We start from the raw sequence: 27,044 nt of genomic DNA on the forward strand, positions 1-27,044 counted from the left end.
TGCTTGGACAATTTCTGTGGAAATTGGACAGGTTAATAACGTCAAGAAAAACAACCATTTAGGAAACTTAATTATGCCTCATTTTTGTGTATCGGTGGTGTGAGATCAGGGTGGTATTTAATATGTTCAAATTAAGACTGTTTTCACTTTTCAGAAGAGGATTTGTAAAGATTGTTAATGAAATACCTTTTCTTCTTAGAGTAATATTGTATTTCACGGTTAGCTTTCCTTTAGATAAACTTTACTCTGTTCAGACAGACAGCATTGCTTCCTGAACTTTGATTTTTATCTAAAATCATTAACATCTTTCAATGATACAAAAATCTAAATATATCTAGTGTGGTGGAAGTCTTGAAAAGAAAGTCTATTGTGTGGTAATTGTTTTGATGTCTGGAGTTCTCCAATGGCAAGATTCCAAATCAGATAAACCGAAAAGTTGAAACCTTATATTAGTTACAAGTGCTTTCAGTTATTTAACAAGCAAAATAAGTGTTGCCATCCAATGACAAAATTCCTTAGACTTCAAATACTTTCTGCCCAAGCCAAACAATGAGCATTCATTGTATCATTCTTCTCAACATGATGTTACAGCGCTTACATCAATAATGTGTTTGACAGTGTTTCTGTGGCATCTGTCTGCCTTGTTGTTTATATTAAAATTCTGGGGAAGGAGCCTAATCCAAAAGAAGTAAAGAAAATGGTTCTTATTTTAGCACTGCAAAATTTGGCTTGATCGCTCACCTGGAGCATATGTGTGTTTTTGTTTTGCTTTGCTTTGCTTCTCCCATTGCTAACTCTGTTGAAGTGCGGATTTGGGTTAATACATCTTGTATCTGGGTAGCCAGTACTCTTGGCAGATCTGCAAGGCTGCAGTGCTTATGGCTGTGCCAAGAGGGATTTACAGAGCTCAGTTGAGGTAGAGGATTGCGACGAGGGTAGGGGACTGCGAATGAGACATCTGAGACACATAGAAGAGTGAGGTGAGGAAGGGCTGCTACTGTCATTGAGGAGTCCTGGGTCAAATTAAAGGTCGGGTGAGGGAGAGGGCAGGGCAGGGCACCTCTCTCACTATGCTTGGCTAAACCGTATGTGCTCTACCTGGCAACGTGGCACAGTGGCCTTTTATTTCTCATTTTTCTTCTGTGTATGTGCGCATCTCTGTCATGTGGTCTGTGCATGGAGACCCACACCAGACAGTTTTAAATCTCATACTGTTGGTAATTTTTACTCCTGTGAGTAGATATAATGCTTTTGTGTTTGTACCTGTCCCAGTACATTTCCTGCTCTTTGCTGGACTGTGAATGTTTTTGTATTTAACTTTTGTTTTTTAAAATGTGTCACGCTTTTTCATGAGGCTTGGAAGAAGTGATGTTCTTGCAGTGGCTTTGTGAGGCAAGGAGAAAGCATACATTGATGAAACTGCAAAAGCTTCTTCTCTCTTCTCTGCTCTCTTTCTGGGGAAATCATTCAGGATATGCCACAAGCAAGTGACTTTTATTTGCCTCTGTGTCATAGCCCGTTGTATGTCTGTGATTTCGTTTACTTTTTTAAACGAAATTGCTCTTCCCGTACCCCAAATCTGTACTGCAATCACACTTAGTCGTTTAATGTTGTCATTGTTTGGTGGCTCACACTTTGCTCCAGGTGACACTTGAACTGAAATCAATAGGAACAGGACACATCCCTCTTAAGGAAGAAATTAGCCTTATGGATTTAGGCTTCCGTTTTGATGATATTGATAAACTGGATTACTCTTATTGATGTAACAGAGTTTTTTTTTTAACTATTCTGATACCTTTAACATTACTGTTTGTTGAAAATGTTAATGACAGATAGAAGCTGTCATGTTTTCCACTTAGCTGTGTAAAAGTCATTCCAGAGTATCCTGTGCTTGTAAAGGTGAGCATCTGCTTTCCATCTACCTTGAAATAGGATGTACAGAATAAGTTTAAAGACTTGTTTTGGGTTCGTTTTTTTTTTATCATATACCAAATGAAAGACAGCCAGTGTCTTTACAATATAGCAGCATTTTAGAAAATAAAATTAACGCTTTTAGTTTGATTCACTAGGTGTTGTGATATTTTACTCTACAGAAATTATTTTCAGCCAAGCTCCCTGATCTGTATCCATGACGTTTGTGAGCGTCTCCATTAGCACACAGCACTCTGCGTGTGTGTGCTGCCGGACAGTTGTTTATATCAAACAGATGGCAGCTTCCAAAACCGAGTATTCATCTCCATGCATAGACAGTTGTCCAGGCCACCAAATGTTTACTCCTACAAACCGTGATGGAGTGGGATGAATGGGCCTGGGACCCTTGCCGTGGGGTGCCTGGTGGAGATGATGATGTCCCTGATCTTTCTCTGCCTCCCTTGCCTTAACAGATCCTGACAAAGAACAGGTGACAAGGCTGGAAGCAGAAGCCACCATCCCTTCAGCAGCCTCTCCTTCTCAGCCTCTTCTCATCATGTCCTTACAAGAAGAGCAGGATAAGTGTAAAGGTATGTTGGAGGTGTAAACTGCAGATGCAGATGCAGATGAGTGAGGAATGTTTAGAGAGCCAGAATAAAATTCCACACATCCCTTCACCAATCTTATTTCAACGTACATCCTTAATTTGTTACCTCTGGCATAAGGCTGAGGAATTGTCAGGGGAAACCTGAGGAAGTAATTTGAGGCTATACTCTGATTTCAGAGTTGTTACACACCTGCTATTTAGTTTAAGGTAAGCAGTGCGGCTGTGCAGCATATTGTGAACAATACAGGTAGGAGTGGCACAGGTGTGTTTCTGTGTAATAGGAGGGTTGTAAACAGTGATTAGGGCTGCCCGGACAGATTGTTTACAAACTGCATTCCCCATTGCCTAAACTGGGATTATATTTGGATGACCTGGAGGTTTGTAACTGTGTTGTGAATGCTAATGTATTTTGCAATTTTGCTTTGTATAGATAATGGCCCCTGCAAGCACATCTGCAATATTGTGGAAGGAAATGTTGTATGCTCTTGCTTGTCTGGATATACTATCATGGCTGATGGAATTTCTTGTGAAGGTAAGTGGTTCAGGTTCACCACAGAGACATGGTTAAAACACTTCTATATAGATCTCATTGATATCATACCCCTAGGTGTTTCTCTAAGGGTTCCTTATTTTCAGTATTGTGAATTGCAAGTGGCATTACAGAGACCGTTTGGCAGGAGGAATACCAGATCTGCTTCACAGATAACTCCTGAAGCACGTCTATCCAGTGTGCCTATTACCTGGGGACTTCAGGTGAAGGCAAGCCTGGATTTGTGCTCTTTTCCTCTGACATTCCAGGCTTTTTTTCAGCCCTCTTGATTTCTCTTCCCACTACTCTTCCTCCCCAGGGTCTGTCTACACAGCTGTGGACACGCAGCTTTCCTTCCTGAGAATGGGAGCAGCTATAGCAGGATGTGGGCATGTTTGCTGTTCTGAGGAACCCCCTCAGAGCTACAGCTCTGCCCTGTCACCTGTTTTGTTTGTTTTTATTTCTGCTTGCCTTGAAAACCTGAATTCAATGAGGCTTCAGTCCTACGAAGAATGTGCTATTGTGAGCTGGTCCAGCTCCATGAGTTTCACTTGACACTGAAGCTCAGGCCTGCACAATGATGAACAGTGAATTCCAAAGCTGCATCATGATTGTTCACATTACATAAATTTTGGATGGACATGTTTGGGTAGTGACAAAGGATATATTTGCCCAGGAAAGACTGGGGGGTCAGAAGCAATGCCCTGTGACATGCCTTAATTATAAATCTGTAAGTATGGGAGCAATAACAGCCAGCAGTGAAATGCAAGTAGAAGCTTCTGATGCTCAGAATTGCTCACAAGTGATCCACATTGCTCTTAATCTCAGATGTTATTGAATAACAAATCATTTTAATGAAATTCCAGATAGTCTGTGAAGAAAATGGGAATTTAATATCACCAGATAAAATACTCACTGTGCATTGCTTACTCAAGTGTGGTGGAAGCTGATTTGATTAATTAATGTCAGAATCAAAAGGGGCATTTCAAGGCAATCGTATTCCTACAGGAGGTGAAAAAATTTGGAAATGTCAGTGGAAGTAGTGAGTTTAAATTGTAGCAAGGGACATTTATAATCTGTATTAAAGTAAGTATTTGATGGTAAGGGTGGTGGTGCACTGGAACAGGTTTCCTGCAAAGAGTGTGTGTTGCATCTGTGTGACTGCCTGTTTTTAAGAATGGCTCTTGATCTGGAATGACGAAAGTGTAGGGATGCAAGCAAGGACTAGATGATCTCTGTGGGTTTATTCCAGCCCTATTTTCAATGTAACACTGTATATATTATAGCATGGTGCCGATGTGGTAGCTCCAACACACTTCATTTAGGCATCTCCAGCGTGAAAGAAGTGTTGTTTCATTTCAGAAATTGTTCTAATAGAATTCTGTTTTTCCCTTTTGGTTGCAACTTGTTGATATAGATTTGGATGAGTGCCTCACAGGTGCTCACGCTTGTTCCAGAGGACAATTATGTGTGAACACATTGGGATCATTCTACTGTGTCAACCACAGAGTGATCTGTGCAGAGGGCTTTATACTCAACAGGCATAGAAAATGTGTTGGTAAGATGATAGGTATAAGCCGTTCACCACAGCATCATAATTCTTCATGCTCTGCAATGCATTTAAACCATTTGTGCTAAAAGACTCTCTGGCCATCTTTGCATATGACATTTCAATGTGAGTTAGTAAAAACACATGTGCACCATTTGCTCAGCCACTTAACATCATGAGTTGTATGCTACTTGGCTTTTTCCCTAGCAATACATTCTCAGGATACATATAACTTCGCTCAAAAGTCATAAAAGTTCATAGGTATGGTGACCACAGCAGTACTGATGACTATTAAACTGGACTAAGAAAACATAGCGGTTGATCTCTCTGGACAGTGTCAATACTGCCAAATCCCCAGACATCATGAAACAACAAAACTTCATAAATACAGCTCAAGAAATCTGCCTAAGTCTGGGCAGTGGAAAAGATCCATTCCAAAGTGATGGAATTATAAAATTCAGATTAGTCCTTTGTTGATTCTGGCACAAATTTCTTTGTGTAAAAGTCGAAGATGCGTCATAATTCTGCTGTATCATCCCTGCTATTTAAGTTCATATAAGAAACCAATCTATTCTTACAAGTGTATTTATAAGGATTTAATTTGCTTCAAAAAGCCAAGGCCTGAGCTTATGAAACAGTTTCTATTTGGGGTACTTTTCTAGAGGCTGGGTTAGGAGGCACCTGAGCTGCAGCAGTGTTGTGTGGTAACACCTGGAAAAACGGAGCACCTGGAGACCTCTAGTCATTAATGAAGGCAGCAATGCCTGTGAATATAATGTCATGTGTGAATACATTCGCCTTCTTCCACCCCTGTTCTTCTCCCTACATTTGTAATGTAGATTTTCTGACCATCACAGCTTTGGTTTTGTTCCTACCTTTTAAAGCTCTATGATCTCATCTTATTAATGAGTGTCATATGGCATGAGGGCATGAGCAGGAAAGTTTATACAGTGTCATAGTTTAGAGCAGAGATGTGGTTTACTATCTTCTGGGTTTTCCTTAAATTGTTGAAATTTGATTTTTTTTTTAATTATTATTATTTATTTTGAAATCAGAGATACTGGTAAGCATGGAAAACTAATGAAATTATTTAGTTTAAATTAAATGGCTGAGAGAACACCACTGGAAGGAAGGGTGCCTTTACAGAGAAAGTATCAGATTATGAGATGGAAGATGGTATTTGTAGTTGGCCACAGTCTGCATGGTGTGTTTCATGGCTTTCACAGAGCCTGCTGCATGTACCACACTTCTCAATAGAAGGTCCAGTAAGCGAGCAGCTGAAGGAACCGCCTCACCTTGCTTTCTGCTTCTGAAAATCTTGCCGCTTAATCCCTTGATGTTTTTCCTGGACTATGCAGTAGGGATGTATGTGTCCTTTTCTACATCTCGCAGGAGAGTTTTGAAACGAAATTAATGCATGTTTGTCAGCAACTTTGGCAGAAGGTGCTATAGAAGATGCCAAGTGCTTCCTTTTATTCACTTTCTTCCTCCACCCCATGACATTATAACAGGTTTTATTGTGACTGATAGAAGATAAACCTCAGGCATTGCTAATAAAATGAAAGATACAGCTCTCATTTGTAAAGCTAAAAGATCCCCTTCTCCCTCACTAAATAACAAACCTCTATTTCTCTAATGCAAGTCAGGTTTTTACAGGTAAACTTGTAAATAATATAGAAAACTTGGAAGTTTCTCTATCTTTTTGGATAGATATGCCCTGTGTTCTCCCTACTCATATACAGCTCTGCTCTGTGTGTGGTGCCTGGAGAACATTTGCCCTATTTAACATTTTTCCTACTTTTCTAGTCAAAGGGGAAAGCCACAAGCATACTGTGGTTTCTGTTTTGTTCAATTGCCTCATTGCAGCCATATTCGCCTAAGGTATTCTTTTCCAGCTTAACTGCTTTTGTGCTCCATCTTGAGCTATCTGAAACACCGTGAGGAAAGCTTTGGTAATTTGTTCACAAATTATTGTTGTTTTAATGATGTTACTCTTTGCATATTTTAGGGACGGGAGGAACAATCTTTGCACAGCAACAAAACAGCTGATAAGCTTTTATCTGTTGAATTTCCTTTAGTCAAACTGTGGAAGATTATAATTCCAGGTGCATTCAAGAGCAGATATCCAGAATTCCTGAAAGCCAAGCGTGCACAATGAAGAGTCACCAGCTGTTTAAATAGCTTGCACACACCAGCTTTGTGTAACTGTGTGAACAGATATTAAAATGTCTTTAGGCTTGAAAGCTCCATGTTCTCCAGAGATAAGAGCCAGGTTGGATGTTTTTAATGTGGATTGCTTTTCCTGGTGACTTTCAGGCAAAGTCATTACCACCACCCACATGCACACTGACGGGAGACTAGTTTGCTACTTTCTTTGCTACTCCCATCTAAATTTTCCCTCCTGCCAGAGTGAGCAGTAAGTGGTCATTTTATTGCTGAACCATAGAGACTGTGCATGAGCACAGGATGGGTGGTTGCAAAATAACAACAGGACTACATTAAACAGATGTGTTCCATAAAACAAATTGAGCTGAAGTAATTTGAAGAGGAAAAAAAAATCATGAGAAACTACAGATGCAGAACAAAAAAAGTCTGCATTTCACATTTTTATAAAACATGCATAAAAATTAATTTTTAATGTCAAAGTACATATTGAAAAAAATAGCCCTGGGTAAATGTTGATATTGCTTTGCAAAAATGTCAGCTTCTTAGATGCAACAGATATGCTCAGGGATCATCTATATGTTGCTGTTTTCAACAACAATTCTAGGGAAGAAAAGACATATTACACAATTACATTTCATTCTGTTTTTTACTGACATAAAGTGAGGAATGTTGTTGCCACACACATAGACCTAGTAGATTTCTCAAAAATTAACTGTGTGACTTGTTTTTAATATATTACTGAATTATTTTTCCTCTTATTCCTGGTTTTTTTTTATAAATAGAATCTTGCCCTATGTCACAGTCTTAATTGTGTTGGATGAAGACTATAGCTGGTCCAATGTTGGGAATTAACTTTGTTTCAAACTGAAAACATAACTCATATTTTTCCTAGCGCTCTGTCAAGCATCTTACTGACTTGTTGAGTTGGTTTCCAGTACTGAAGAGAGACAGGTTATGGGCACTCTTGATTTTATGGATAATCAACAGGGAGGAAAAAAGGAGAGAGAGATTGTCCTGTTTTATAAAAATGTATTCAGTCCTCACTCCCCTCTACCTCGTGCCATAATGGTAGAGCAAAATGATACTAGGTACAGCCTGGGCTGAACAGAGCTAGTGCAGGAGCTCATGTGCTGCCGCAGCACAAACTGGGACCATATTCCCAAAGATGCCTTTTCCCGCTCATGCTGAGGGACATTGTGTTGCGATAGGCATCGGTGGTGAGAGTAACGACGTGGACAGACGGGAACTCATGAGAAAGGTGCCAGTCTTCTGAGATGTCATTTTGTGGCATGACCATTTAGGGATATGTCTAGAAAAATGAACAAAAAAGGGCATGTCTGTTTAATAAAATGAAAAGGGAGTTTTGGTGGGCTGGCAACTGGCCTGCTATCAGAGGTGGAGATTCATGCCCTAACATTGGATAGGACAGAGCAGAGCTTTGCATACTGCATGGCTCATAGTTTAAGCCTTGCATCTCAGCCCAGGTCACAATCATTAGGCTTTAGAGATCGTCAGTGTATCACTTGTGCACAAAACTTTCATTGAAATAAAAAATTCTGCATGTAATCTTCCGGTTTCCATAATTTTAATTTCCTCAAATGCGTTCTGGCCAGTTTTACTTATTTTCTCAAGTACTCAGAAATTTGAAAATAGAACCAAAAAATACAGACAAAACATGGAATTATATTAGCTCTTTTTTCCTCTGTGACATCTTAACCTTCTTTTTACCTCTTTACACCTGCTAATCAGGTGGAATGCTTCCTACCTTATTTGGGTAGTATTTCAGACAAACATGCTTTCCTCCTAGTGGCTCTTTTGACATCGTGCTGAACTAACTTATGTTCATATGATGCAATGTAGTGCTGACAATTTGTTTATTTGAGAAGGCTTCTTGTGATTTGCAAGAAAAGATCATCTGAGATCTGTTGTATAGCCAGTACCAGTAGAAAGTCTTGCACTGGTTTGGATGCTGCTAAGTGACTATCCATAGCCATTTTTCTCTAAAACTAAAAAAAAAAAAAAATCAAATTTATTTAAGAACTAAGTCCGGTTAGGTGGGCGAGGTCTACCACAGCAGCTCATATTCTTCTCCCAGCACGTGAGGGGTTTTTTTTTCAGTTTTGAGTGTGTGGGTTTTTTTTCCCCCAAGACCACTTAGGAGAATGTTGCTGCTTGCTCTTCATTCTAACGTGTAGAAACTGGGAAACTGTACAAGCATTAGGAGGACATAACCCTGTAAAAACTTTGGGGTAGGCAAGTACCTGCCACTCAGTGGAAGTACTCAAACATCATGTAGGACAGGCAGAAAGATATCCAGCTGGATGACCTTGCTGTGGATTAATCAGCTGGCTTTGGAAAGCAAGTACACAGCATGTGAAGAATAGCAATGGTAAACAGAAAGAAAACACAAATAAATGAGAAGTGAAATGGCACCAAGCTAACGTACTGGTCTTGCAAAACTCAGTGCACATCACCAGTTAGCTGACTTCAGCAGGAACTGAAATTTCTTGGTGCTCCTCTTCATCTATTTGGTAGAAAACAAGCTGACACATTTTCTAAGACAAAAAGCTTTTAAAATGGCTTTTCCCTTTTTCATGCTCCACAAGGGGAAGTAATGTATCTGATGTTGTACTTATCTGAGAATGAGGTTCTACAGCCAAAATGAAAATCTAATTTACTTGCTTTATTGTGTAGTATGTAAACAGCTTCATGTGCAGAGAAACTAGATGATCGGTAATGGTTTTGGTCACATTTGGCTTTTGTTAGTTCTAGAAATACTTCTTAGCTTTATATAGAACTATGAACATGTAAGATTTTGCGGAGAATGGCAAGAAAGTTTCTCTTCCCAGTCTCTACCCCTTTTTATTGCTTCTAAGCATTTGTTCATCATGCTATTCCTAGCTTTCATTATTAAAATAAGCAAAACCTCAAACTGACATTATCTCATCCAAGCCTATCGAAACTTATCATTTTAAAGGTGTGGCATATTCCTTTCTAAATTGTCCTACATTCTGCAATCTTGTATTTAAGTGATTTTTTTAAAAAGAACTTTTCTACTACTCCACCTGCTGAAATCAGATCTCTTTAAAGATTTAAATACAAATTTACAAACTTGATTGAGCCTTCAGGATTCCTCTCTCTGTATTTTCTTGTGTATCTGGTTCTAATGATGCGTTCCTTAGGAAATAAGTATGTTACATGACTCCACTTTCAGCGAGGCAGGCAGTTTCAGGACCTATCTCTTGCAGCAGTTCCACACTAGCAGCTCCTGTTTATCTGGCATGAAGCAGCAGGACTGATACATAGCCTAACCTATGAAAACCTGGTAACGAGCAATAAGCATTAATCACTTTCTCATTCAGTTGTCCAGGAGGTTTTTATCCAGTAAACCAGAAGCTGATTATCAATCCTCCGCCCACACTGCATGTAATCAGTTCTGTCCATCCCTTGTCCTCAACGCCTGCACCATCCACCGCACATTTGGGAAGAGGGGAGGAGAAGGAAATCTCCCTGTGATTTGTGTCTCTTGAGTTACTCTGTGCTAACAAAAGATTCTGGAATAAAAAATCTTTTGTCAGAACACTGTGGCAAAGTCTATATTGACTATCTTTTGGAAGAAATGGTTTCACTTGAGCTTTTGACTCCTTCCAAAAGAGCAGGAAGAGGCCGATCACTTGATAAATATGAGGCACTGAATTGTTTAACTATTTCTTGTAGACATCAATGAATGCGTAACAGATACGCACACCTGCCAGCGGAGAGAGCACTGCGTCAACACGATGGGATCATTCAAATGTCTCCAGGAATTGAGCTGTCAGCCAGGTTATGAACTTAAGGATGGAGAATGTGTTGGTAAGACAAGTGTTTTTCAGCTGATGCAATTGCTGTTACCAAAAAGGAAAGGAAAGGGGTTGCAAAGCATTTTATTGCTGCTGGTCTGTGATATCAGGGTTGTAACTAAAAAAGGCTGATCATCATGGAAATGTTTGGCTTCATAGGCCCCTTCTGTACATTCACTTATTTAAAATAGTTTCCAGCGATAACTATAAATTATTTCTTAAATGGGTGAAACCGTATGAATTAGGATTTACTCTGTTTTTAAGGCATTAGAGAGAGAGATCACTGATGGAGGAATTCCTATTACGCTCCTCTGCCTAGCTGTGCTTTTCTCTGAAGGGGCTGATACTGTTTGCTGTTGAACACTGAATCACAGCCTGAATGGATCATGGGGCTGACTCAGTCCGGTCCTTCCTGTGTTTAGGAGGTCTGTCTGCATTTATTTACATTTGGAGTGGTCATGGGGTTAAGAAGTTATTCTTCATCTCCCCCTTCTTGGTCTATATAGAGGTCTAATGGCGAAGCTAACCTCAGTAGTCACAGCATAGCAGAAGTTGCTCTGCAGCGCAGGAGTATGCAAGAGACACGTGCTCTGCCTTCCAGGGCAAAAGTCAGTGTTATTTACTCCTGAATTTTTCACACAGTTTCCTGACAGCTGGAGTAAGATATGCATAAGGAAAGAACTTAGCTCTTGACATATAACTTAAGGTTATAAAATAGAAATGATCAGAAATGTCGCTTTGTATACAGCTGTCCTAAGTAAACCTTCATTTACTTGAAGAGGCTGTTTGTGAATATCTTGTTCTGTTGTCTGATTCTATAGCATTTCTAACATTCATTGCTGATCTAAATTGCTTTCTAGTCTGAAAGTTAGATTATAACAGATTATAAAATTTACAAATTGTTTTAAAGTAGCCTTTAAATTAATGACTTATAAGAAAGACTATAATTTCAGAACTACTCTGTTTAAAATTGCCTACAGATAACTATTGAATTTGCAGAGGTTTATGAAATACTCAATTCCACATTTTTCTTTGTCTCAGTCTATAAATACAGTAGGAAGACTTACTTATTAATATATTACCTTCTGGGAGACTGGTGATGCTGCCCCGTGACTTTAACACTTAACTGAGGAGTTAGAATAGAAAGAGAAGTGCCAGCAGTTCTCCCCTTGTCTGCCTGGAGGAGTGAGGACTCCTCAGTTGTGGAGTTTCCTCCGTTTGTCTTTATTGTCTAGTAAAGATGTTCATCACAGGGAGTGTTCTCAGGAACCAGCGTATGTTAAAGCAGCATTTGAAAATATTCACAGGAACTGAATTTTGAATGTATTTATAGCTGAAATCTGTTCCTAGGTGGGGTTTCTTCAACTGGAAAATGGAAGCGATGCCACTATACCAACTGATCCTTGCAGTTACTCAACACAGATCAGTTGGGTGTAAATGTATAAGTTTGAAACTTGCAGGAAGTGTTTTCAATGTGCCTAGAAAGCGAGCATTAAACATAATTTGAGAAATAATTTCATATATATAATAAAAAATGAGAAAGCTGTGTTGAGCTCTGGCTGCAGAGAAAGGAAAAAAAAGCAAAATTTGTTACTGATATTACTACCTCTCATTCAGTTTTTTTTCAGAATAGTTTTCAGAGATGGATAAGTGTTTTTTCTGTGTACGTAAGTACATGTATATATACACCCATGCCTGTGTACACAGTGAAATCCCAGCCCTGTTCAAATGAAGTTAGTATCAAATTCAGTAGAGGTAGGTTTCTACCTAGAATTCCTGAGGTATACAAGGAATAAGAGACCATTTTGCTTTTGAAAGAGCGTGGTACACATTTTATTATGTGTACCTTATTCCTAGTTTTAATTTGGGTCTTTAGGATTTTAAAACTGCAGATGTTTCAGTATTTGTGGTTTACAAGAGGTGCTGTGAACAAGGCAGTAGGGACCTGAATCAAATTTGCTGCAGGACCTGACAAATTCTGAAGCCTATGCTGAAGTGGATGTCCAAGAGCAAACACACCTAAACCTCAGATTTCCCATAGGCAGTGTTGGGTGTTTGGTTTAAATAATGCTTCCTAACTTCCTTTCTGAGAAGTTAACTAGTCATGAAGGCTACTGAAAATTACAGCTTAACTAGTCACAATTTGGTGTTTTGATCTGATTAACAGATATTGATGAATGCGAGAGGGGAACTCATAGTTGTAAAGTAAACTTCGTTTGTCAGAATACAGAAGGATCATTCTACTGTGAGTCAAAGCAACGCTGCATGGATGGATTTTTACAAGACCCTGAGGGAAACTGTGTTGGTAAGTGTGACCAGCAATATGTTTGTAATACGTGCAGCAGCACTGGCCAACTCCTGTTCCTTTTAGCCTGTCCAAGGGGTGTGTATTGACCATATGTAGTTTTCCTCAAATCCTGCTGTGAATTTAATTTAAACATTGCTGTCCTTTTAAAGATATGCATATTTGCATATTGAATTTGAAAGTGTTACCACAGCAGACCTTCATCAGCCTTGTCTTTGTAGTGTAATAAATTGAAATGAAGGAAAAGAAGTGACAGCTGGAAGAAAACAGACCAGAAAGGTTAAATAGCTTCTCTCACTATTCTAATTCATTTTCTTCACCAGATATTAATGAATGCACATCTCTCCCTGAGCCATGTAAACCAGGATTCAACTGCATCAATACTGTTGGGTCTTACACCTGCCAAAGGAACATGCTGACATGCAGCAGAGGCTACCACTCCAATGAGGAGGGAACCCGATGCATCGGTAAGGTCAGACTCCTGTGTCTGGTCAGGTGCCCTCACGGAGGAAAAAGTACATTTCAGTTCTAAAAAGAGGTTTTGAGTTACCTCCAGATTCCTAAATGTATTTGAGGAATGGGAATTTGCTGTATGCATTTGCTGTCCAAGTAGCTCCGTGATTTGTTTGCACTACAGGATGCTGCACTGATGTCTGACTGCTGCATGGAGTTCCTCTTGGTATGCCGGGTGACATTGGTTTTGACTGGATATGGGATTTGCTGGCTTCCGTTCTGGAGTGAATGTGATGTGGTTACTTTTTAAACTCATGCTGTCAGTCAAAACCACGATCTTTTGCTATTTTTTACAGTATCTCACTATAAGTGATATGAACTGAAGCCATGGGATGCAGCAAACAAGAAACACTGAGTTTGTGGACTCACAAGAGTAGTACTAAGTGGATGTTCTTTGTAGTGCTATGAATGGTGTTCCCCATTTACATCCAGTTGTGTGTACGTTTAGGGTAAATTATTACTTTCTTTGTGAAAAGAATGTTGAAATATTCATATAGGCTGTCAGGCATCTTGATACTGATTTGTATTTGTTCCAGTGTGTTTACAGAGTTACTGACTCAGAATAGCAAATTTCATCTCTTATTAGCATTTGTGCTGTAAATGAGCACACTAGGCACAAAGGAATTGAAAGCTTGGTCCTTGGTGCCCAAGGCAAGGCTGGCTATGTATTCTTTAATTCCCTGTGTTCTCTGTTACACGAAGTAGGAAATCATAAAACAACAGCAGGGGAAAAAAAAAAGAATTAACGAATCAGCATTTGGGTTAGTGATGATATCCTAATGATTTCTACTTACGTTCCCTCTGAATAAAAGGAAGGATGAAAAATAAACAAAATATGCTTTGTGATGCTACAGGTGGGTGGAAGCCGTGTTGGCAGCTATTAATTTGGTCATGAGTAGCAACTTGTAGTGAAAAATAGTGGTATAGATAGACCCCATCTCCGCATAAATTTCTGCATTCTCCTTTTTTGCTCTTCATTATGCTCTATCTCCCTTCATGATTTTACCCCCAGGACTATCCAGACAGTGCTTGGCCAGTGAGAAGGTGGGGAAGATTTGGAAGTAGCAGAAGATGGGGACAGTTTATGTGTGTAACTGAGGAAATTGAGAAAGCTTCCTAATAGAGCTCTAGAGGCTTGTGTTCCGTAAATTCGGGGCAAAGTAGTGCAGTCTCGTTTGCTGTCCTATTATATAGCAGCCTGAAATATTTCAATTGTTACAAAGGGAAGGTCCCAAAGTCCTGTCTCTCTCTCAGTTGCTGGAAAGACACAGTTCTTCAGCTGGTTTCGGTCAGTCCTGCTTCAGGAAAGTCAACTGGGCTAGGTGCGTTTGCACCACCTGAAGTGTGGTGACCCTGAAATTGTTTTTAGGGTTACCCCCATGCCAACGTCTCCATGGATGCCACTTTTTTCGCAAGTCGGCAGTCATCAGTGAGCAGCTCAGGAGTCCTGGCTGTAGTGCTAACAGCCTTCGTTTTCAAGCTCTGCTAATGGCTGGGGCAAATTATGTTCCCAAATTTCAAACTGATGATTTATAGGAAGAATCCAACTTTTTTTCCCCAGTTGTTCCTAAAAGAGAGTGACTGTGTGTAAATATGTGACGGAGGAGGAAATTGCCATTATTCATACAGCATTTATCTCTTTAAAGCATGATGAGATAACACAATGCATCGTAATTACCGATGATACTTTGTCTCTACTTTACATGATTGACAATGCTTTTAAGGAGCAGGTATAAGGAAGCTTCTCTAGTTTGATTTTGGGAAAACAAATGTTTAATGTTAATTGGTGATTTCTCTGTCTTTGTTGTGTGCACTGTCTCTGCAGTCTGTATTTTTGGGGTTTTTTTTTGGTATGGCTTTCTTTAAGTAGGCAGAGAGCATAGAGAAGAAAAAAGAAAAGCATATGGTCCTAATTTCCCCTCTCTATGATAAAAACGAGTTTCTTTAAGGCATTACAATAGCTAATTAGATTCCTGATTCAGATTTATTCACAGTAGTAAATACATCATCTGCACATGTTTCTCCAGCAGAACTACACTTGTATGGTCATCTTCTCTGTTTAGAGGATTCATCTCACTTTAAAATGTTCATGTTTTCTGATTTAGTAAATGAGTTATTAAAAACTACCTCTTAAACTGAAAACTACTGTAACTATTGTGAAATACAGCACACTTCTGATGGTATAATGCCCTAGAACTAACTAAAGTCTGAACGCAATGGAATATATAATTTTGGACAAACTAATGAAATGGTTGCACACATGAATTCATTACAAACAAAACTGCTACTTTACAAATTTGTATCTCCATTAGAAACTTCCTTGTTTTGATGCTACCTCTGATCTTAAAATAAAATGAGGAGACACTGTTTCAGCAGAAATCTATGAGCCTGTCAGGAATTCCTTGCTTGGCGAGTGGCATTCCCTGCCATCCCTAACCCCGATGCCAGCAGGGACTGTGTAGGTGGGAATCTGTGCTGAAATATTGAACAAAGTATTTGTTAGTGCCTCTCATCAGGGTTGATATAATCTCCGCTTTTCCAAATCCAAGTTTCTGTGATAAGTAACTTGCTCTCACTTCCCTATCATTTTCTTAGCAAGTGACTGCTTTCTGGAGCACTCTCCAAGGCTGTTGTTTGATGGAGAACTGCCCAGGAACCCTTTGAAATGAAATAGTGCTCAAATTTAAGACTTCAGATAGGGCAGTATGGAGAACCTCCAGCCTTAGACTACCATTCTAATTAATATTACATGAACAGGGATTTGGGTTGTAAAAGTAGTTGAAGACGTGAATAACAGGAAGGAAGCAGGATCTGATGGCTTAGGAAATGACAGAACTCAGAATACTTGAAGAAATACAAGTTTCTGAGGGTTAATCAGACTTTTTGATGCTTCTTGTCACAGATGGTAACGGGGATTTGTTAGATACTGATGAGCTATTTAGTCATGTTGCAAGTCTTGAAAATCAGCGTACATTGAAAACTCTCATCTTCATCTGAGGGTTTTTAAAATCAGATTGGAAGTGATGCATGTGAGTGGAGAAGCAACTAATTTGTTGGTACTGGACTTTGGATGAGAGGCCATGAGGAATATCAAAATGTGAGTTGATTGAGAAAAGAAAAAAGATCAACATTGGGAAAGAGCAAAAGGTAGACAGCAGAAGCAAGATTGAAAGGGCAACTGGAGATGAAAATAGCAATTGCTTTAATTGAAGGGATGAGCAGAATTTCTGGCTAGTTCTTGTTTTGCTTTAAATGGCTTGCCGTGACTCACGTAATGGCAGAACATCAGAATAGGGTGTTTAAATGTCATGGTTTGATCAGAATCAAAATCTGTTTACACTGAAATGCAGAATATGCTGGGAAAGCTCCATTGCAGTTACAGTTACCATTTTCACTTTTAAGATAATGTATTGCTTTTCAAAAGTTTGACTTAGAGATATGTAAATCTGATGCTGAGAAGAGCACAGTGGGAAAAGCTGATATTCTTTGTTCTGTCCAGGGGACAACCCTAACAGTTTCTATTCCTGTTGTTTAACTAATTTTTTTTTTCTCTTCGTAAACATTGATTTTCAGCAAACTATATTTAAACTAATTGCTTTCTCTGGTTCTGCAGATGTGGATGAATGTCAAACTGGTGTACACCGTTGTGGCGAAGGGCAGATTTGTCATAATCTTCCTGGGGCTTATCGCTGTGACTGCAAGATGGGATATCAGTATGATGCGTTCAGCAGAAGCTGCATTGGTATGTAAGGCGCAAGATGAGATGAAACGACTGATTGATTGAGCCTTGGACCTCAAGGCAGTATTTAGCTCCATTGTAGTGTGCAGTTATTAGTTCTGCAATGCAGTGCCTCAAAAGATAATGGAATCACCTCCAAAGCAGCCGTCGTTCAGTCTGACCGGCCATTTAGAGCTCTGCCACTTCCATGCTGTGATTTCGGACCAGGTGCCCTTGGTTTGGTTTAGCTGCAGGTTATCAAACAAAGTCATCTGCAAAGTACTTTCCTATGGGTTATGCTTCTGCTGCTGTAGAAATTTATCTTTCTGAAGATTTCACAACTTTCTTCATAAGAGACTATGATGCAGCATTTTGTATTTTATCGGTACTGTACACCAATTAGAGCACAAAGTCAGACAGCATAAAACCTGAGGTTGCAGCATTTAATGCTCTGCAAATCAATCTCTGACACTTTTAAAAATATCCTCCTGTATGTTGTTTGATGGTTTTGTTTCTACGTTGATTGTATATTTGCTTGTTATGCTGGCAGATATAAATGAGTGCTGGAATTACCCCGGACGCCTGTGTCAGCATACGTGTGAGAACACCCCTGGGTCCTACCATTGCACTTGTTCTTCTGGTTTCCGCTTGTCCTATGATGGGAAGCATTGTGAAGGTACCAGACATTTTTTCCATGAAGAAGAAATTGCAGTGTGAATTAAGGGACTGTAGAGAAGGAGTTGAGGTGAAATATAAATACAGCAAACCCACAATTTGTGTGTGCTCAAATTTGCAGGTATTCAATTGAACACTCAAACTGTCAGATGAGAGCCAGCAAGTTTCTCCTCTTTCTTCCTTTCCCTCACATACTTTTTCCTTTCCTTCCAGATGAGAGAAAAGGAGAACATAACAAAGTTAGAATAGGAGACTTTTTATACAAATTTTAATAATTGGTAAACTTGGTAATGACAAAACTTGAAAAAATTGATTTTGAATTGAATGGAAATTTTTTATGTTCTCCATGATTTTTTTAAGGCGATGATTACATATTTTTAATCAACCATAACATATAAGGTCTGAAACATGTGTTTGCATGCATATGTGTTTTCATTGGCATATAGAGAAATGAAATTCAGGTGCAACAGACATCTTCATGCTTCTTGGCATTCTGCCCAGGGAGCAGAAACATCTTCTTGGGACAAATTAGTCCATCCTTATTCGCTTTGACCGGAAGGATTTGGTAGCTGTTCTCAGAGGCAAGAAATGGTGGAAGATACTGTTCCGAACCATTGTGGCAATGTCTGTGGCTTTGTTTTTGGATGCAGATGTGAATGAATGCGAAACTAGTCCCTGCAGCCAGGAGTGTGCCAATGTTTATGGTTCCTATCAGTGTTACTGCAGGCAAGGTTTCCAGCTAGCAGAAGATGGCCATTCTTGTAAAGGTAAGGCTGCTGCTTTGTCAGGTCAAGTTAAGTATGTGTATACTCTTTAAAAGTCAGGGCTGTCTAACTCTTTAACAGTAAGTGCTGTCTAACTCTCAGCAGCGCCTAATGCTGCAGGTGATGCCTAAGGATGATCGTGAGTTACACCCTGCTGCAGAAGCTGCAAAAGGTAACTCCAGCTATTGGAAAATGCAGTTTGTTTTCATGCCTCCTACCTGGGGCTGGAATACACTTGTGTGACCGTAGAACCTGTGAGGTTATTGTTTCATGGGGCTAGAGCTTACGATTGAAAAAATTAGAGGGGAAGATCTGTTTACCTATATTGCATCAATTAAAGCCTCCACTCAGCCACAGTTGAGTGAAAGCTTGCTCTTACTTCAGCTCGTGGTGGGTGAATGAGGAGTAGAGTGATCAGAATGGAGAAAGGAAGGGTTTTACCTATTTTCTTGAAGTTACCAATACTGGCACGTTGGAGAGTCTCTATTTAAAAAATGGTGAAGAAACCCGCGTTCTTCCTAGCACAAGGAAGCCCCCAAAGCAATTATAGAAGAATTACAGAGGTACCAGAGAGAGTTTTTCAAACTCAGATGTGCCCTAGACTTGTTGTTGTTTTCCATGAGTCCATACTACTTACAACCAGTATTTTTAGGAGCAGTCTTGTGTTCAGCATTTTGGAAAGCACCATCAACAGTCCTAGAGCAATGTCAAACTTTCATGGCTGCATTCTTGTTTAAGAATATATAATAAATGTGTCAGATAAGAATTTCCTTGTGTTCTACAGCCTCCCTTTCCAGATTTCTGTTTTTCTTTTTTTCATATGTTTGTAATTGTGTTTTTTTTCCCAGATATCGATGAGTGCACACAGAGTGCAGGCATTCTTTGTACTTTCCGCTGCGTGAATGTTCCTGGTAGTTATCAGTGTGCTTGTCCTGAGCAGGGATATACCATGGCAGCAAATGGAAGAACCTGTCGAGGTAATGAGGAGTTTAGGAACTGAAAGGATTATATCATGAAGCTTTAATCCTTGGAATGATCTAAGCCATTATGGTTATTCAATCAAGTCTCCATGTTTTATATTAGTCACTGTTAAAAAGCCAGTATTTGACAAAGTTGCCAGATACTGGTATCTGCAATGTCAGCTTTTTCCTGTGTTAGAAGAAAGTACTGTGGCAGCTCAGCTGTCAATGTGAGCTAATTGTTCAAATGAATTCCTAAGGGAGCCCACTTCATCATTCAAATTGGGGCGCTTGATTGCTTGCATGAGCTGTATGTGCACCTTGGCACAGCAGTATGTGATCTGGTTTTTTAGAGGTGCCAGATGTAGAAGTCTGTGGCTTCATTACAAGTTGCAGTTTCCTGCCCCAGAAAACTGGGAGAGTGAATGTAGGAGCTGTAATGGGGACTTGGACATCCAGAAGTCTGCCACCTAAGCTTAATTACGTTGGTGTTAGTAATTGTTAGTATAAATGACATATATCCTCCCCACACACACCTCTTTTCTCCAGAATCATAGAAATGTCTTCTGGGTGTCTGGTGGTTTTCATCTGGTGTGCAGCTGTCTGTTTTTGAAGTAAAAATCCCCCATTTCCAAAGGATGCACTGACTGTGTAATGATGATTGAAGATCTGATTACCTTTACGTACTTGACATGCATTCCTGCAGTCAGTTACACTAACTACCAGGCATTTCCTGCTCTTAGTTTTTCGGGAACACTTCACATAACTTTTGCTTATGTATCTCCTATGCTTAAATTCTCTTCTCTGTGGTAACGGCAGTGAATTTACACTGCGTAAATCATGAACAGCATGAGCATAATTGATCCTGACTTTGGAGCAGAGAAACAGACTAAATGACAATTAAAATCTTTTTAGAAGATTTTAAAAGATTTATTTTTTTAGGTGTGTTTTTAAGTATGAATGCAGTTACATCCATCTGCATTTAAATTCTTATGTAAAAGTCACCTTCAGAAAATCGCAGTTATACCCCTCCTCAGGCTTTGTTTGTTTGTGTGTTTTTTTCCTGCTAACTTTGAGTGCTTGCATGTTAGTTGCCACCTCTGCCAGCAGTGAGATTTGAGCTGAGGACGCCTTCCAGAGTTAATAGTGTGAGTCACTGCATTAATCGGCCAGCACAGCTCTCCCGAGCCGGAGGCACCCAGCGTGCTCCAAGCGCTGGAGGTGGAGGAAAAAGGTTTGCCACGCGGACCTATGGATCGCACTTGCATTGTTTGTGTGGTGTGAAATCCTCCCTGCACGCTCACCCTGCGTGGAGAGGGTTCCTATTGTATAGACTAGCCCTGCTAAGTCAGCTATGCAGTAACAGTTGGAAAAACTTTTTGAAGTACCTATGCCATCTGGTACATGCACCCTCCTTAGAGGTTGAAGTTGGTCTACTCGCAAAACTTACCGCGTGTGCGGCAGCTCTGTGCATGGCTGGGTAAGCTGGCATTTAGTCAGGTGCTGGAAGTAGCCCCTGGGTACATGCCCTTTTTTTGAGCTCTGCAAGTGTGTAGTTACACGTTTGGGCGGGCTAATATATTGAGGTCTCTCTGAAGACATGGTCACAGAAACAGTCTGAATTGATGTCAGCTGGACTAAACTCAAGATGATACTGGTTTCCACCAGCTGAAGATCTGGCCCCAGTTGCTCATCATCTGAACAGTTCTTAAGAGTTACTGGTGGTACATTCTGTGTACCCTTTTTTTCAAACAGATGAGTTGTATCTCATGTAATAGCATCTCAACATATGTATCTCGGAGAAACTGCCTATGGTATTTTGCAGCACAGCCAAACTGGTGAAGTGAGTGCTTTCATGACAGTGATTGCAATATGGAAGAAATTTTCTTTCTACCTACGGGCACTTCTGAGAATCATCAAGGGATTTAATTTACTTTGATTCTCTCCTACTTCCTATTGTATACTTTTCTTTGTAAGACTTTTAAACCAGTCAGTTCAGTGTATGAGATCAGCTCTCATCCCAGGGGAGTGGAGGGAGTGGGAGGTTACAGTTTTCCTCTAAGAGTCTGTCTCCTCTGTGACAATTGGCAGAACTGCAGAGCCCTACACAGTCCACGTGGTTTGTCTGTTAGCATTTATTTCATTTTAAAGCCTCCGTGCGTTGTCTAGACATTTGGGAGTACACAATGTGACTGTGAGACCTTTGCCAATATTTTCTGTTCAAGCCGGATCCTTGTTATTGCATCTGGTTTTCAGCATTTTAAGGTCCATGGCTTGGGCTTGTGCATATGTATTATTTAGGTAACCACCTTTATGCTCTAGGCCATAAAGTGTCTCTGAACTTTAAATGTTCCTTTTTGTCTTCTGCGACATTACTTCTCATTACGGGGAGATAGTTATATTTAACTTAAATTTTCAAAAATGTGTGTCCTGTTCTAAAGTGTTGTTCTTAAGTTCCAGTATTTCATAATAGTCAGTCTGGTGAAGCTTACATCTCCCGGATCATGCAGCTGTACAGCAGTGGATACTTTGCTTTGTATTTGCCCCCTGCTTTAATCCAGACAAACTTTCATGCGTAGATAAATTCTTCTCCTGGCATAGCCCAGCTTTCTCATTTCTCAAAAGGTCAGTGAGAAGGCCCTGTTGGCTTTTAACATGAGCTGATTATATTCTGATGGGATTTGTTTATTCCTGAGGGATAGCTTCTGAGGGATATTCCTGAGGGATAGTAGGCTGTCAATGGCTAACGTGTAGGCAGACATAGGACATCCCTCCATCCATTATGTGTGTTTGCTCTGGGGAGGGGAAGGCCTCTCTGCAGACTAGGTAATGGAGGAATGTTTGTTTGCTTGGGCTATGTGGACATTTTACAGCCTTGTCCATGAAGAAGGAGCCATTGCGATCACACACGTTATGCAGTGTATGAGGGTTTTATAGCAGTGGCCACCTTTCATCAAGGACTGTCCCTTGTATTCCAGTGCTTGCACACGGTGTCTACGCCACGCACAAGTCTGTGCACATGCTCTGCTGTTTGAAACCAGATAGATGCTTCCCCCAGCTATTGAGCTTATCACATGTGCACTGTGCTCACGTGCTGAACAGCTTGTTTACAAACACCACACATGACATAGGCTAGCTCTAAGCATGAAACTGTGGTTCAGGGAGTATCAGTGACCTGTGAAGCTGTAAAAACTGGCCCATCACTTTCAGGAAACTATTTTAAAACTATCTTCAATCAGAACAGCTGTGGAAAGCTTAAACAGCGTCTGCGGGGATGGACAGGTTGGCTGGTCTGAGAAGTTTAAGGTTCCACTGCCTTAGACTACCGCTATCTGGTTATTTTATTCTGTTTCCTTTCAGCCTAGTTTATAATATTACTTACAACACATCTCTGACACCTCAGGAGCAAGGGAGAATATGACAACACAGGCGATTCTGTCTAGATGTTCATGTTTGTTTTGAACCTTGAATGTTTTGTTTCATTGCAGTGGCAAGTGTCAAGACAGGAGGATCTTGGGTTTTGACAAGTTTTTTTCCTTCTCGCGTTTATTGTCCACTGGAAGTTAAACCCTGTGTTGCATCAGATGTGTTTGGAATGAGAATAGCTAGGTTCACAGGAGTGTGCAAATGTTTGCAAAGTACAGAAGGAAACAAACTTCCCCTGCGGTAGAAGGCCAGCCCTGGCTCTGCGCTGGGTGGCTGCAACTGGCCACAGTCTCTGCCAAGCAGGGGAAAGACTGTCAAACAGCAGGAAAAGGATCATAAGCTGCTTGTAGGGAAGAGTGGGCTCCCTTGTTTATTGCACACACTGTGGAGTGGCACTGTCATCTCTTATTAACTGATAATGTCAAGGAAGGAAATTTTTTTCTGCAGAAGACATGAATTTTAGCAAATTGGAATCAACATGATTTACCCTGTCACTTCAAATGCCAGCAAGTGTCTGTGCACAGAGGTGAACCTGACACACCTCACCTGAATGTGTGTTTCATACCCCAGGTGTTTTCTCCGAGGTTCTCGCAGTCCTGGTCTGCAGGCAGCAGGCACAGGTACTGAAGAGGTAACGCACAGCAACTGAGTGGTGGAGACAAGAGCCCTCAGCTTGCAGAGCCAAACTCACAGACTCCTCTTGCTTCTCATGCACAGAGTCTCGTAAGCATATTACAGCCCATAAATGGTGATTACTTCTTATTTTTGAACTTAGCATGTCTTTTTCCTTGTGTTTCTTCTTGTTAGATGTCGATGAATGTGCAATAGGAACCCATAACTGTTCAGCTGCAGAGACTTGCTATAACATCCAGGGCAGCTTCCGCTGCCTGTCCTTTGAGTGCCCTTCCAACTACAGAAAAGTATCTGACATGTAAGTATCGCCGTTGCAACAAAGCGAGCAGCCCAGTCCAGTGGCTGTGGATGTTACGTAGTGCTTTAGTTTGTGGGCGGGTGTAAGTGCTCAGAGCTCTAAGAAGATGCTTCAGTACCTAGAACACATAGACTTTCCCCATATAGAGCTTCTGTCCGTTTTTGCCTCTTCCTTCTTCCAAGCCCTAGAGCCCCCATTTACCTTCCAACTGCTGCTACAACAGCAGTCATCAGGGCTTGCAGCTCTACTTGCTGTAGCTCTAAAAGGGCTCTGTTTATAATTAAGTTCTAAAAAAATAAGATCTTCTATGCTGCTTATATCATTGCAGTAGCTGCCAGGCTGCTCAGTGCACCACTTTTACAGTGGTTTTGGGTCTCCCTGTTTAATACTCAGATGGCAGTTCCTCAGGGAGTGTTGAAACGTTGAAGGGGAGTGGATAATGAGCTTGCCAGGCTACAGGGTTCTGGAATGGCACACCCCCACAGCTCCCAGCTCCTCAGCAGCTGAGGCTCGGGACCCCCAAAATCTCCCTACCCATCTCCTGCCTCAATGGTTGCCAGTGCTTTGGGAAGCCATATTTAGTTGCTTATGACTTAAAACATACTTTTCCTGCCTTATAGAATTGAGCAGGTTTGCAAGTTGAGGAGCTTGTTTCCCATTCCCATGTTTTATCTACCTTTTTAAGTGTTTTTGTTCTTATTTTCTTGGAGCACCTCTGCGCTCCAACCTCTGTGCTGCTTGCAGCATGACTCTGGCTCTTTCCTTGTGGAGCTTCCCAACACAGCTCCCCCTGGCCATGATCTTTTTCTTACACTGTTGTACTCTGACAATTCTATCATTTACAAATGCTTTATGGGCACTGTAAAAGCAGAAAAAGCAGCTGGTAATTACACAGCCGAAGTTTGGGACTCCTGTTTGTCTAATACTTTTGCAATACTCTGAAATACATATATTCTTACCTGCTATTACATGGACACTGAATGTGCTTCATTTCTCATCTCTTAGGAGGTGTGAACGAATCAGTTGTTTTAATTATCTGGACTGCCAAAATACCCCGGTGCGCATTACCTATTACCAGCTGAACTTCCAAACCAATATCGTGGTCCCAGCTCATATTTTCCGTATTGGACCATCACCTGCCTATGCTGGAGACAACATAATCCTTACTATCAACAAGGGAAATGAAGAAAACTACTTCAGCACTCGAAGGCTGAACTCGTACACGGGCATTGTCTATCTTCAGCGACAAGTGAAAGAGCCTAAAGACTTTTTGTTAGATGTTGAAATGAAACTGTGGCGTCAGGGAACATACACTACTTTTCTTGCCAAAATTTACATTTTCATCACAGCTCATGCGTACTGAAGCATGTATTGACATTGGATTTTATTGGTGCTATGCTCTTTAACTGTTCTACCAAAGCTTAATACTGTTGAACTGGCATTTAGTGTATCTAGCCTTTATATTATTTTTCTATCATTGCTTTAAACTTTTTTATTGGTTGTGTAAATTAAGTTAATTTTTATCTTTTTTTTTTTTGTTTTCTTACGCAATTCTTTACATCATCATTTGACAATGAACGAAGGAAGGGTTAGAAAGGCAGTACAAGCATTATGTTAAATGCTGGAACCTTTTCTTAGAAATTATTTTTAGGTTTAGTCACATCTGCAGGGTATTGCACTAGAGAGGAAAGATGTTCACTTGGGAGTATTGGTTTTTGCCACTATGGGAAAAAAACCTTGAGCAATTTCTCTTTATTACACAAACTTATGGTTTGGCTTAGCCACTGACTTTACTGAGGTTTCTCTGTGTTGAGATGCTGTGTTGAAGGCCGTATGTGTACACTGACGGTTAGCTCACCTCATATTACCGGTTTATTTTCCTCCTTCCAACTTTCGTAATATGTTGCCTAAAAATATATATAAATAAAAGAAAACTCCACCAGTGAAAAAGCCTATGAATGAGTCTTGCTTTAGTAGGACTACTCATATGCTAACTATTTACAAGACCAAGGCCTTAAGAGAATGTCATGCGTTAGGGTAAAGGCTCACGTTGCCATTTTTAATAGTTGTCTTTATAGGTGTTGGGATTCCTCTCTATACAGACTCATTCCATTTAGGTAACTATAAGTGCAGATTAGATGCTTTATAATTCTTAAAGGAATGTCCAAGAGAAAGATGGAAATAATGAAATAATCAATTACTGCTCCTTATTTTAAAGCTTGGGTGTGCCACTGAGGAATCACTTGCAATTTTAAATATCAAAAAGGGGAATTGCTTCTCTTCTTCAGGAAGATTACTTCAGTTGTGTTACTAAATGACGCAGAGGAAAATGCTAGTTAAATTGGCAGTTTGTATTATGCCATTTAGAAAATAGCACAACCAAAGTTTTGAGCTAGATTTCCTCTAGTTCTACAGGAAACTGGATGAGGTCCAAAGTTGAAGGCCAGATGTGGCAAAGCATAGTATAATCGAAGTATTTGTTAGAGTTTAGACATGAGTATCAGAACTTCTTTATGGCTGTTTTCTTTTTTTTTCCTCCTAAAAAGGCAAAAAAGCTCCAGTGTTGAAATTTTCTGAGCGTCCTTTGTTCCAGCTATAATTATTCTGCAAAATGTCTTAAAGGAAAAACATAGCTACAATATATTGATGTTTACTACACTGCAGTGTAATAATCATAGAGTCACAGAATACCAGGTTGGAAGGGACCTCAAGGATCATCTGGTCCACCCTTTCTTGGCAAAATAATAATCTGTTCTTTTCTACAGTCGATCTTATTTTGACCAGTGTGTACACACAAAAAAAAAAGGAGAAATCAAATCTTACGGCTTTTTGTGCCATAATCAACAATTTTATTATCCTGTAAAATAGCTGTTTGAACTGCATCTTGAAATCTTGTAAACACCACCTATATGGTGAGAGGAGAGATGTTCTGTATTCACTATATCCCAAGGCCAATTTCTACCACTTCAAGTCACTTCTTTAATTCGGACTCTTTCTGTATATGCTAACATAAAGACCCATTACCAGGGAAAAATTATTGCTGTTCCCCAGCTGTAAAATATGGGATATCTGTGAGCTTGCATACATCAAGCTTTTATTTGTTTTTTTCTATGAAAATCATTTCGTAAAAGTGATCTTCCATCCATCTTTTG

At 40.1% G+C, this 27,044-nt stretch overlaps 1 protein-coding gene across 1 annotated transcript in view; it reads left to right on the forward strand.

Annotated features, from left to right (window-relative positions):
• The window catches only part of FBLN2 (fibulin 2), a 36,903-nt gene extending 11,083 nt beyond the window's left edge, over positions 1-25,820 (forward strand). Inside the window, exons 5-15 of the mRNA XM_019470248.1 lie at positions 2,385-2,501; positions 2,949-3,050; positions 10,480-10,614; positions 12,769-12,906; positions 13,230-13,373; positions 17,033-17,161; positions 17,688-17,813; positions 18,463-18,579; positions 19,425-19,553; positions 23,769-23,892; positions 24,898-25,820. Coding sequence (XP_019325793.1) covers positions 2,385-2,501; positions 2,949-3,050; positions 10,480-10,614; positions 12,769-12,906; positions 13,230-13,373; positions 17,033-17,161; positions 17,688-17,813; positions 18,463-18,579; positions 19,425-19,553; positions 23,769-23,892; positions 24,898-25,255 — 1,619 coding nt within the window. The 3' untranslated portion in view covers positions 25,256-25,820. The remainder of the gene's footprint in view (positions 1-2,384; positions 2,502-2,948; positions 3,051-10,479; positions 10,615-12,768; positions 12,907-13,229; positions 13,374-17,032; positions 17,162-17,687; positions 17,814-18,462; positions 18,580-19,424; positions 19,554-23,768; positions 23,893-24,897) is intronic.
• Positions 25,821-27,044: the final 1,224 nt, after the last annotated feature.

Source organism: Aptenodytes forsteri, unplaced genomic scaffold (assembly GCF_000699145.1).
Source record: "Aptenodytes forsteri isolate BGI_AS27 unplaced genomic scaffold, ASM69914v1 Scaffold750, whole genome shotgun sequence".
NCBI classification, from domain to species: Eukaryota; Metazoa; Chordata; class Aves; order Sphenisciformes; family Spheniscidae; genus Aptenodytes; species Aptenodytes forsteri.